The 13329-nt window shown below is 44.3% G+C and overlaps 1 protein-coding gene and 1 non-coding gene across 2 annotated transcripts; both read left to right on the forward strand.

Moving 5' to 3' along the window:
• The first annotated feature begins 205 nt into the window (after positions 1–205).
• DR1 (down-regulator of transcription 1) lies at positions 206–9874 on the forward strand. The gene is made up of 3 exons (XM_075287298.1): positions 206–739; positions 6024–6187; positions 8191–9874. Exons 1-3 carry the CDS (start codon positions 520–522, stop codon positions 8332–8334), a joined length of 528 nt encoding a protein of 175 aa, XP_075143399.1. The 5' UTR covers positions 206–519; the 3' UTR covers positions 8335–9874.
• LOC142219018 (small nucleolar RNA SNORA35) lies at positions 2726–2855 on the forward strand. The gene has a single exon (XR_012717536.1). It is a non-coding gene; the product is annotated as a small nucleolar RNA SNORA35 (small nucleolar RNA).
• Positions 9875–13329: the final 3455 nt, after the last annotated feature.

Raw genomic sequence — 13329 nt, forward strand, 5'->3', positions numbered from 1 at the left:
CAGACCCCTAGACTTCTCAAGCACAGGCGTTATGTACCTATTCACACTACATTGTACAACAATACCGGCTCTGCTGTCCCTTTATAACACCACCCGCGCCCCGCCCACACAGCGTGTGACGTCACGACGCGCCAGCGCGGCACAGCCATGGTAACCTGGACGTCGTCGTGCTCCCGGAAGTGGAAAGCAATGCGCTGTGCTCCCCGTCAGACGCCGCTTCCGGCGGGAGAAGGAGGCTCCGCTGTGCGTGTTCTCTCCGCCGGGATGTTCCTGTGACCGGTTTCTAGTCATCCGCCGTTTCCTTTTTGTTTCTTGCTGCAGGTCCTCCCCCCGCCCCCGTATGGTGTAGAGCGGAGCCCGGAGGATGTTGTGAGGCGGAGCTGAGAGCCGGCGCCGGAGTTTTATCGTGCACTGTGGATTCCTCTTTTTGGTTTTAGAGTTTTGTGCGCAGGGGGAACAGCTCGCCCCATCCCCCCACCCCAGGTCTCCGTTACTGACTGTCCTCCTCTCCTCAGAGACATGGCCTCCTCGTCCGGTAACGATGATGATCTCACCATTCCCCGGGCTGCTATCAATAAGATGATAAAAGAGACTCTGCCCAGTGTCAGGGTGGCCAATGATGCCCGGGAGCTGGTAGTCAACTGCTGCACCGAGTTCATCCACCTCATCTCCTCAGAGGCCAATGAGATCTGCAACAAGTCAGAGAAGAAAACAATCTCTCCTGAGCATGTCATTCAAGGTAAGTGCTGGCCGGTGCCCGCCTCCCCTCTCCGCAGGCTGTGCCCAGTGCCCGCCTCCCCTCTCCGCAGGCTGTGCCCAGTGCCCGCCTCCCCTCTCCGCAGGCTGTGCCCAGTGCCCGCCTCCCCTCTCCGCAGGCTGTGCCCAGTGCCCGCCTCCCCTCTCCGCAGGCTGTGCCCAGTGCCCGCCTCCCCTCTCCGCAGGCTGTGCCCACCTCCTTTCTCCGCAGGCTGTGCCCAGTGCCCGCCTCCCCTCTCCGCAGGCTGTGCCCACCTCCTTTCTCCGCAGGCTGTGCCCAGTGCCCGCCTCCCCTCTCCGCAGGCTGTGCCCAGTACCCGCCTCCGCAGGCTGTGCCCGCCTCTCCGCAGGCTGTGCCCAGTGCCCGCCTCCCCTCTCCGCATACTGTGCCCAGTGCCCGCCTCCCCTTTCCGCAGGCTGTGCCCACCACCCATCCAGTTTTATATGAATTGGTAACACATCAACAACCAATAATGGTTATTCAGATATCTGACGTTATTAAGGCCGCTATTTTCTATCCTGCTAAGAATCTCCACTCCACTTGAGCACAGGTTAGACGGTAAGTATCATTACTGAGACCCCCCCCTTCCCAGCCATAAGAATGGGGCTCTTGTGTCCCCATTTTAATGATTATTTATGCACACGGTCTCCCCATTTAAGTCTGTGACTGATGAACTACAGCTCTGGTGTACTGAATGGAGCAGTAGTGAGCATGCGCTCTATTAGAGTAGGCGACACCCCCCACTCTTGTGATTGGTGGGGATCCCAGCATTAATTACTATCTTCACACAAACAAGTCAAGAATTGGCTCCATGCAGCACACAGTTTTTGTTTTTCTTGTCCCCTCCACACACACACACACACACACACACACACACACACACAGACTCATTCTCCTTCACCTCTTTAGGTAAATTGAACCTGTGATAATGTTCCCGATAGTCTGGTACATGGAGACTTACTTTGGCTCTTTCGTATGTATAAGTTTCCATCCAGGTTTTCTGCTAGATTATGCACTGGACACTCCAGCATTGATGTGAATGTAGCCTTGGGCTTTGTTCACACTGCTGTTATTATTGTCCGTCAGAATGACATAAACAGACACTTACTGTAGCAGGCACAGGCTGAGGCCAACCATCTGTGTCTGTTACTATTGACCCCAATGTAAACACCACGAGGGTTCTTGTCAAATTTGTTTACTTTTGTAATGGAAGAAAAAAATCCTCCATGTGGGACTTTCTTTGGTCAGAAAAGTAAAACACATGAGGTAAGAAAGCTGCCATCATTTATTACATTGGGGTGAATGCTGATGTAGACAGTCTCCTCTATGGGGTAGCCATCTGTCAATTAATATCCATTGCTCTCATCTTGTGGTAGATGAAAGCAATGTACATTGAAGAACTTTAATGTGATCCGACCCTTGCTGCCAAATGAACAATCAACACGATCAGACCACGCCGTATACTTTTATTGTAAGCTAACAGACGCCTGACAACCTCCTCCTGGAATCTGTGGTTCTACAACAGCTGAGGAGCACAGATCAGCAGACTTGTGGCCCCAATGTGAGCACAGCAGTGAGGTTTATTGTTCTCGCCATATGTTCCACAGGTTACAAAGCTGCACCGAGACCACAGAGGAGCCACAGAAGTCGTGTTGTCATGTGTCAGCCTACCTGTGTGATTGTGGACTTACATAGGAGGGGCCCTCACTGCACACCCCTGTAGCTATCAGGCTATATTCTCACTAGGGTGATTTCTTGCAGAACCTGCACATCTTTATAAACATTCTTCTTGCAGCGTGTACTAGGACTCTGGCAAATTCAGTTTAGAGGAATCGAACAGTTACAGGAGTTTCTAAATCAAAGCTACTGTGTGTGAATTTAACCTTTAGTTATAACTTACAATGTTATTCCGAAAAGTTTAATTCTCCATAGTTTTCCCAAACTTGGTTTTAATTTTTTTTATTTGGAGTGCACTGTCAAGTGTCTCTTTAGCTTTCACCTTAGCTATGGGGTATCTTTCCAGTGCCAGAGTAACCCCCTTCTTGCAGAAAGGCCTGGCACTACTGTGGCTTGTTCTTCCAGAAAGTTGGGTACAGGTAAAAAAAAAAAAAAACCTAAAACCTCAGTTTCTGGGGCTTTTGTGTTTATTGTATCCAGATTGGCAAGAAGTCAAGTTTACACTACATTAGAACTATGGGACGGATATAGTATAAGGCTATAACAGCTGTGAAGACAAAAACTGATCTTAATTACTTAGTGGACCTGTCTCCTTTTCTGATAGTTCTAGTAAGCACTTGTATTACCCCTGAAATAATTCTGGGGCATCTTGTTTGCTCCTTGGTTTTCTATTTCTCTGTTATTCCTACCAGATACGTAAGATTACCCTGACAACAAGTTGTTACTAGAGATGAGCGAGTACTATTCGAAACGTCCGTTTCGAATAGCACGCACCCATAGGAATGAATGGAAGCGGCTGCGTCCATTCATTCCAATGGGTGCGTGCTATTCTAAACAACCGTTTCGGAAAAAATATCTGCAGCAGAAATGCCACTTCAAAAATTATTGCATTTTTGTAAATCTTAAGTGTGATCTTAGCCTAAAAGGGTTTTTTTCGGCCTCTAATACATATTTCGTACAGATGACTGAGCCACAGGATATGTCATCTGTATTTGATTGGTGGGCCTTACACATAGAACCCACACAGATCAGCTGTTCTGGAAGTGGGTGAGGAGCCTGTGCTGTCTGCTCCTATTCCAGCTGCTATTATTGCTCTCCCCATACACTGCAGCCGTTTCTGATGCCCGGAGGCTGCTGGAACCCCAGATTCACTTGTCGGAACCCCAGAGATCACATACTGATCAACTTGAATATTTTTGTGATATAACTTCTATTCACAATAACAAACACTTAAGCCTGATTCTGTGCATAGTGAATAAGTGTCTGATCATTAGGTGTCTACTCTGTCCTGGTCACCAACAAGGGGCGCTGCGTTCTCTGTGAATGTTTAGCTTCACATCACATTGTTGCAATGACTGAGGCTCAGGTGCGGCAGGTGTTTTGTATCAAATGGGTGTTGCAAATTGTAGCTCACTAGGGATTTGGCCAAATAGTATTCTTGTATGTATAATCTTGCAATTTCAAGGCAATCACAACTCTTATGTAAACTGCACAATTTATTTTATTTTATTTTTTTGCTTCTGCAAACAAATTTGCAATGCCCAAGTATTGTGAATTGTACTGCAATACTTCTCGGTATCCATGACTTATCACTCTCTCTTTCATGGGAATGGCTCGGTGGTTATGCGTGCACCTATAACAATTTTGGTGAACGAGTATGGAGACTCTTGATCATACAGGCACTCCATATGCCAGTCAGGGCCTTATTAAGACTGACGTAGGAAATGCCAGTGGTGTGAATGAGGCTTAATTCTCTTGTCTTTCCGGGTCCAGGGATATGTCCAGTCCTCCATCATGTATACACTGAGCATTATTTCTGAATTCCTGTATCCTTTGCGTTGTAAAATATCAAGATTATATTAAAAAGTGAATGATTTCCCTGTGGGGGGAAAACTAGTCTGGTTTCATTCTTTGTGGGTTACCATGATGTTTGCATATTTTCACTATCTGCTGTAATGAGTGATGCGTCACGTGGGCTCTGCTGTATCTTGTCTATATGTTTTCAAGCACTTGGGTTAGGACTACATTGCACTTTTGGTTGCAGTACCGAAGCCTGTGCATGTTTCCTGTGATTTGCTGTTACAGAACTATTATCGATCTAGAATTTGTAACTCCTATTAAAGACGTAGAAAAATTACTGAGCAAGTGAATTTCAGTCTCACTCAATATACACAATCTTTGTGTTGGAGAAGTTGCTTCTAATACTTGCAATATTGAGGTGTGAACTTGCAGTCTTAATTTTTTTACAGGATCAGTCACTTCATCTAAAGCCATAGCTGCCGCGTCCACATTGTAGTGATATTACACGGCGGTCGTTCTTACAGAACAGCTCTCCTTTCTTGGTTATAGAGGGTGAGCGCAATGTCCATACGTGTCAATATTATTATTGTAGCAGTTCAGAATCTGGTTAAAAATGGCTGCTGTGCCCTAAGTAGACTGCCGGGGATGGAGCGGCCTGGCGTATTCTACACCATACAGATGCTGCGGGCATTGCTCTGTTTGGATAAGTTGTTGACATACCCCATGGCTTGTGTGTTGTCAGACCAGTTTTATCACATAGTTTACATAGCGCTTCATTAGGGAGCTCAATAGAATTAGCATGGAAGCAACATAAGAAATGGATTAAGGGGCAACACGGTGGCACAGTGGTTAGCACTGCAGCCTTGCAGCGCTGGAGTCCTGGTTTCAAATCCTGCCTGGAACAACACATGCAAGGAGTTTGTATGTTCTCCCCGTGTTTGTGTGGATTTCCTTCCATACTACAAAGACATATAAATATAGGGCTCACAATCTATATTTGAAAAAGAAATGGAGAATGGAAATAAGTAATTTTTTGCACATTATATATCACAAATATACACAAATGTAGAGATATAGAGGCAACATAAGCCCCTTTATTTATTTGGAGGGTCAGTTTCTTAATGTTGTACAACCTGTACATGGGTTATTCTTTAGGTACCAACATGCTTACATTTTTTTTGTTTTTTATACTTCTGCCTGTGTTATGTAGCTCCAGCAGTAAAGTACCTTGTGATGGTTTAGTAGTAAAGAAGCTGGAGCTGGTGCACTTGTGTTATTGCCTTACAAAGTGCGGGTTGGTTACTTATCTGGCCACCATTTGTTTTTGTTACTATGCGGTACATTACTTGTGACTTTTCTTTACTTTGTAGATTTTAGTTTAGTTTTGTTTTTTTCCTTCTCCTTTTTGTGGTCTGTTCCCACTTAACTCAGAGTTTTTGTAATGAGTGAATATCTACTATTGTTGTTTCCTCCCGCACTCCAAAGACATACTGATAGGGAATGTTGGATGTGAGTCCTATATGTGGTCAGTGACTGTCAGTCTGTAAAGCGCGCCGCAATCTGATGGCACTATACAAGGAAGCTAAATAAATAAGATACGTAGTTTGTTACTCGCTTACTTTCATAGCTTTTTATCATTAGCTTTTTATTTTTTTGTGAATTAGAAGATTTGCAGCTCCTGTCTGGCCTGGCCATCAACCATTATATATATATATATATATATATATATATATATATATATATATCTATACTAACAATCATTTTAGCTCTTAATTTTCTTCTTCAATAGCTCTCGAAAGTTTGGGCTTCGGATCCTACATCAGCGAGGTAAAAGAAGTGCTGCAAGAGTGTAAAACGGTCGCGTTAAAAAGACGACAAGCAAATTCTCGCCTAGAAAACCTCGGCATTCCAGAAGAAGAGCTTCTAAGGCAGCAACAAGAGTTGTTTGCAAAAGTAAGATTTTGATCCATTACCTCTCAACTGAATTTTTGAGGATTTAGATATTTTTCTATTACTATACCTTATTAATATCAGATTGGTGGCTGCCTGACCAGCTGATAACAGGCGAAGTAGCACAGTGTACACAGCTGGAGCAACCCAGATCTCTCTGCTGTATGCGATCTTACTGGGCTACAGCAGCTCAGGTCTCTCTTAATGGGGGCTGAGCTGCAGTCACATGGAGGGCCTGTACACATACACAGTGTATGGAGCAAACTGCTTCAAGCTCAGTGTTGAAAGCAGCTCGTGGGGTAAGGGGGGGGGGGGGGGGTGTTGCATGTCTGACCCTAGACCAGGCATTGTTAACCCAGCCAAAGGATAGGACAACAGTATTGAGGCTTGGAGAATCCCTTTAAAGAGCACACTTTAGTTGCTGCAGAACCTCTTTGAAAACAAAGGAGCATTTCCTGTCCACTATCCATTGAGATTAAATCAGTAGTTCTGCAGAGTCTGCCGTGTACATCATATATAGCAGCAGCAACTGCGGGACAATAAAGTATAATACATGCTGCAGCTACTAAAAAATCTCTATGGCGCGCACTACATTGTAAGTCATGGCTGATAGAGGCAAAGAAACTTCCTGTATCTCTATGGAAACATTCACCAGGTTCTGATCAGCCACAGACGTCCGGTTCGCAACACCTCTCGCCCAACTAGGCCCATTCGTTTCGGCCTAATCCGGAGCGAAATACCGCGACTAATTGCCGGTGCGCTGTGCGGCTAGACGTTTTTTGGGCCTGGAATCTGAGGCGGCCTCTGCGTCAAATTGTAGTCTAATGTATAATGGGTATGTGTGTGTGATATATATTTCTATTCTCTGTTCCTACAATGTATGCAATGATTCCTGTATAAACAGATAGACAGGAGGCCAAACTAACAGTGTGAGTCTGTGGGAATCAGATCTCTAATAGATTTGTACTGTAAATTTGACCATCTCATACATGGAGGAGGACTAGAGAGGGGTTCAGTCCTCTGAGGTGGAGCACATAATGCCACCATATTCGCTAACATTACACTACACACAGGGACCACACATTTCTGGACTCCTTCTACTGCCACCAAAATTGTTTCTGAATCACTTCTATGCTGTTGTAGGGGCAGTTAGTGGTAAAGTGACGTACCTTTATTTGTGTGAGAGCGCAGTCTTGCTAAAGAGACTAACCGTAGGTAAATTGTTGTTGTTTCGTTTCTTATTAATATATACTTACTGGTGTGTGTGTGTGTGTGTGTATATATATATATATATATATATATATATATATATATATATATATATATATAATTTTTTTTTTTTTTCTTTCTTGTTGCAACACAAGAAAGAAAAAAAAATAATTGTGACACATTGTGACCTGTCAGCGTTTATTTTAAAGAGGACCTCTCATGGTTTGGGGCACAGGCAGTTCTATATACTGCTGGAAAGCCGACAGTGCGCTGAATTCAGCACACTGTCGGTTTTCCCGATCTGTGCCCTGGGTAAAGAGCTTTTGATCCCAGTACCGTAGCTCTTTGCAGTCAGAAGGGCGTTTCTGACAGTCAGTCAAATACGTCCTTCTTCATAGAAGCGCCTATCGCGCTGCACAGTGTGAGCGGGTAGGAACGCCCCCTCCCCTCCTGATAATACTCGTCTATGGACAAGCACTGTGAGCAGAGGGAGGGGGCGTTCCTCCCCGCTCACACTGTACAGCGCTATTGGCACTGTTGTGGAGAAGGACATTCTTGACAGACTGACAGGAACGCCCTTCTGACTGTGAAGAGCTAAGGTACCGGCAGCGATAGCTCTTTACCCGGGGCACAGATCGTGAAAGCCCATAGTGCACTGAATTCAACACACTGTCGGCTTTCCAGCAGTATATAGAACTGCCTGTGCCCCAAACCATGGAAGGTCCTCTTTAAGGTACACTTATGCTTGTGTTTTTCAGTTTCTCTTAATCCGTCGTCTCCATTGTTTTGTTCTTTAGGCGAGACAGCAACAAGCAGAATTAGCCCAGCAGGAATGGCTACAGATGCAGCAGGCGGCTCAGCAGGCGCAACTCGCAGCGGCCTCAGCTAGTGCAACCAACCAGGCAGGCTCCTCCCAGGATGAGGAAGATGACGATATCTGAATCTTTCCTGTTGGCTTTTTGTATCCACCCTCTAAATAGTTTTCATCTGCACAAAGAAAACAAAATATGCTTACCTGTACAAAAAAAAAATCATTTTTTTTTATGCATCTTTGGTGGACTGGTAAAGTGGTATTGTAGGGATGTCTGTCAAGTCTCCACAATTGTATGCTATGTACATGTAAAAAGAAAAAAAAAAACCCTTCCTTTTTGAACAGTCGACAACCTTAAGGTTCAGTATCATATCACTAGAGAATTTTTAATGGTCTTTATGGAATTTTATATTAGCAGAGTCATTTACTTGATCAGTAAGCAGTGTTATACCAAACTACAACTCTATACTATAGCGAGATTTATACAGAAACTCAAAAAAACCTATCTGCATCTCCCTTTTAAACTAAGCTTAAAGTGAAAATCTTAGGAATTTTTTAATTTTTTGGGTGGGGTAGGGTATGTATTGGTCTGACAGGAATATGGCGAAGATAAGACGTTGTGTAATGTTGCCGTTTCGAACCCGGTGGCACATGTGAAAGGATGGTGTGTTGTGAAAAACGGAAATGCGAGATGTTTTACAGAATGGAAATGTATACTCTACTGCGTAGTGCACCTTTTCTGCATTCGTTTTTTTGGGTTGGCACACATCATCTTGTAGGATTTGGGTTTTTCATGCAGCAATGTTTTTCTGTTTGTTTTCTTTTTAAATGCGTACGCCCATCAGTTTCCGTGTACGGTGAAATCCATACGATCAGTGATTGACGGTGAATTGTTTGACGTTGTCTGGATCAACATCGAAATCCTTGAAGTGTATGAAATAAATTCGTCAGGTTTTTGGTCATCTGTATCTAAGGAAGTAGTGATGTATCATGTCACATGTATCACGTTTGTAGTGATGGCGGTTAACAGAAGGGGACAAAAAAAAAGATCTTCAATTGTAAAGGATCATATAAAAAAAATTTTTTTTTTTTGTACTAGTCTGTTTTTTTTGTTTTTCCCCCCATAATGGCTGTACCTCTTAAGGTTGAGGCCACACAGTAAAGATATTTACTGCTTTATTTTTGCTACAGATTTTGCTGTGTGTTATTGAACCAAAGTGAATTTAGCAGAAGGGAGAAATATACATGCCTCCTATATATTTCCCCTCCTTTAGAAGCTATATGTGGCTCAGAAAACACAATAACATCTACAACAGAGAACATAGCTTTTCGTTAGCGTGTGGCCTCAGCCTAAAGCATGTTTTGTTTTTTGGGGGTTTCTTTTTCCTTCCCAAAACTTTCAGACCCCTCTGTAGGATAGGTCATCGGTATCAGATTGGTAAGGGTCCTACTCTCAACATCAGTGCAATCTTGAGCATTGTATTGCGTGAATAGGACCCTTCATGGCTACTATGCAATATCTTCTTCTAGAAATTTGCATCCCCTCTAATCAGCAGATCATGGTTGTGATTACAATTGGCCCCCACTAATCTGATATTGATAGAGAAGAGCGAGTAGTATTCGATCGAATACTTCGCTCCCATAGGAATGCGTGTAAGCGGCCGAACACCAAGGGGTTAAGCACATCGAATATTTACTGCGCTTAACCCCTTGGTGTTCGGCCACTTACACGCATTCCTATGGAAGCGAGGTATTCCATCGAATACTACTCGCTCATTTCTAGATATTGATGACCTAATGCAAACCCTTTTTAAAGAGGTTGAACCGTTATGGAGACTTATACCCCATCACTTACGTGTCACTTCGCTGGGGGTCCGACTGCTAGCTCCTCCAGCAATCGGGAGAACAGGGGACGAAGTATATCTAAACCTAGATTTTATTGGAACCATTAAAATACCACATTGATAATACTAAAGGCATACTTGGCCATATAGAAAATGATCTAATAGGGATAACGATATCTCTAAGGGAAGAGCCCTATTAAAGAGAATAACTGGTATGTACCTATCGTAGTGCACAAACACTAGGGGGAAAGGACATGAGCTGAATTTGGGAGGCCCAATGCCCTTTTGTAGTTTAACCTACTCCATAGGCTGAACTCCCATAGACTGATGGGCAAAAAAATTGCACCAACGTTAAGGGAGCAAGATCTTGAGCTAAGATCTAGAGAAAAAAAATAGCTCGATCCTCCTAACTTTGGTGCTATTTTATTGCACATCAGTCTATGGGAGTTCAGACTATGGAGTAGGTTAAACTTCAAAAGGGGCGTTGAGCCTCCCAAACTCAGCTCATGTCCTTTCCCCCTAGTGTTTGTGCACTACAATTGGTGCAAACCGGTTATTCTCTTTAATAGGGCTCTTCACTTAGAGATATTGTGATCCCTGTTAGGGCTGGTTCACACAGGGCAGAGGATTTTGACGTGGAATCCGCCTCAAAATCCGCTGCTCCCATTTACTAGCTTTTAGCGGAACAAAAAGCAAGCTGCCCTATCTTGCCACGGATTCCTCGGCTGCAGCGCGAGGCTCCGGCCTAACCCATCGCAGAATGCCACAACAGGATGTGTACACGCGGAACCCCGTGTGAACTAGCCCATAGAGAATTTTTTTTTTATATGGCCAAGTGTAGCATTAGTATCATGTGTAGCATTTAAAGGTTCCAATAGAATGTAGTTTTAGATAGACCCACTCCAACCAGCGCTCCATTCACTTCTATGAGGTTGCTGTGTGGCTCCATAGCGGTGAACGAAGCGCCGATCACACAAGGACTGGTCTAATACAACAAGACCGGTCTGACTTTTTTTTTTTTTTGCCATCTACCGCTTTCATAACATTGCTATACAATATAAAGCGACCAGCAAAATATACAGATGTGTTCTTCATGAAGTGAATGTGACTTGTATACGATGTCACTAACCAGTGTTACTACTGAGAACATTGCAGAACCTGGCCCGCCTGATACCTACCGCTCACTGTGTCGCCATTCACCCTACCGATCAGGGGCTTATGTATCCGTACGGATCCCATCTCTTTCGTTCCTAGAAAATAATTGACTCTATATGCTAAGGACAGTGTATACCATGTGCCACAATAAGAACACTGAGAGGGAGACGCTTAGTAACTCCCTAAGTGAATTTTTTTTTTTTCTTCTTGATTTTTCAAAGCATTTACCATATAGTAGACATAAGGCAATCTTTCAGACTTCTTTCTGCCATAGGAATATTGAGTCTAGTGGCAGCCAAATGGCTCACGAGAATTGGGAAGACAGATGTGAAATCCCAGGTTACTCCTTGAATGTTTTTGATTATGTGAGCTGATAGTTAAGCCTTCTATGTAAATATTGCACACGTTACCTGTTTTTAGTTGAAGTTTTATATCGGATTTCTCATCCCTGTAAAGTTTTTTTTTTTGTTTGTTTTTTTCCTCCTGCCCCCTATCTCCCCTTCCCCAGTGTAAGCCCTGTGTTAATATAAAGATATACCTTTCTGAATGTCTCCCCTGTAGCCCCTGGATTATGTGTCATAAATATATATATTGGTGCTGCTTAACATTTCATGTCTTACCTGCTTAGTCATTCAGTCATAGAATCAAGGTCTCAACTTTCTTTTTCTTCTTCCTTTTGTATATAGGAATTAAAAGCCGTTTCCGGGGCTTTAGTATTGATTGGCGGTCGTTAGGATAGGTCATCAGTTTTGGACTAGCCGTTTGAAGGAACTGAGGCGCTCTCTTCATTGTAAGGTACAGTACTAGATGTTCAGTACTGGCTGTGTGTGGTACTGGCTGTACCCTAAATGGTAATGGGGTGCAGTGCTACACACAGATACTATAAAATGTAAGGTGCTGTGACTGGTAAATGAGACCCCAGCATTTACCCCCATGCCACAGGGCCAAGAGTCAGATGTCCACGAATATGATACTGGTGACCTATCCTAAAGCTGTCAGTGCACATAAGGCCACAGTAGTCTTTTCCAACCACCACATACATTGCTGGTGTCCTGAACTGGGAAAAGGGGAGAAATCTGCTGCCAGACACTCCTGGCACTAGCTTATTCCCTTCCCCCCAAAAAAATGAAAAGGATTGGGCAGTTCCAATCCCTATTTTCCCTGAAATCTGCCTTTGGGTGTACAAGGGTGTGAAATTGTAATGCCCTGATACACACAAGATGGTTAGCAAGTCCTGCTGCCATTGATCGGTCCTCTGATACACATCAGGGCAGCTTTGACGGGGAAAAACGTTTCATCGGGCCTGTATTTTCCAGACTGATCTATGTGAATGTAGCACACTGCATCATAGTGGGTTATGAGACTGCGCTGCCCAATAGGCGATGCACTACTGTACCAAACTGATAGCGTTGTTTGGCGGTACATTAGCGGTTTGGTCAGTCATAAGCTGGATACATCCTAGCTCACTATGATGCACGGGGTTCACTTCACACAGATGAATTGTTAGGAAAATACAGCCCACACATGGACAGTTTTTCCCAGCTAGGACTCGGTTGTGTAAGGGTAAGGTCACACGGAGGCCACCTCAGGTTCCGGAACGGAATGCGGGTAGCTGCGACTGGATGGCGGTGCAGAGTATCGGCATCCAGCCACGCACTTCGCTCCAGATTAGGCCCAAATGAATGGGCCTAGTCGGGAGGGACTGTCTTCAGGCGCATGTCGCAAGGCGAATCTGTCTGAGAGAATGAGCATGTCGCTGCTTTTACCTAGAGCCAGAACAAACTGCTCCCGGAAAAAAGAACTGACAGGCTCCCATTGATTTGGTCAGGATTTTGAGGCGGATACGGCCTCAAAATCCTAACCAAAAAACCCTGTGTGAACTTACGCTTAAAGGGATTCTACCACTAAAACACATTTTTTTCTAGTTAACACGTCGGAATAGCCTTTAGAAAGGCTATTCGTCTCCTACCTTTAGAAGTGCTCTCCGCCGCGCCGTTCGTTCAAAATACCGGTTTGTACCGGTATGCTAATGAGTTCTCTCGCAGCGATGGGGGCGTCCCCATCGCAGGAGCAACGATGGGGGCGTCCCCATTGCAGCTCGAAAACCGACCGCAGCGCCGCCTCTC

This window comes from Leptodactylus fuscus, chromosome 9 (assembly GCF_031893055.1).
Source record: "Leptodactylus fuscus isolate aLepFus1 chromosome 9, aLepFus1.hap2, whole genome shotgun sequence".
Classification (NCBI taxonomy): domain Eukaryota; kingdom Metazoa; phylum Chordata; class Amphibia; order Anura; family Leptodactylidae; genus Leptodactylus; species Leptodactylus fuscus.

Excerpts from the sequence above, each read along its gene's own strand:
- DR1 (XM_075287298.1), top strand. The coding sequence starts at position 520 with ATGGCCTCCTCGTCCGGTAACGATGATGATCTCACCATTCCCCGGGCT. Across the intron at positions 740-6,023 it reads TCCTGAGCATGTCATTCAAG|CTCTCGAAAGTTTGGGCTTC; the intron begins GTAAGTGCTGGC and ends CTTCTTCAATAG. Across the intron at positions 6,188-8,190 it reads AACAAGAGTTGTTTGCAAAA|GCGAGACAGCAACAAGCAGA; the intron begins GTAAGATTTTGA and ends TTTGTTCTTTAG.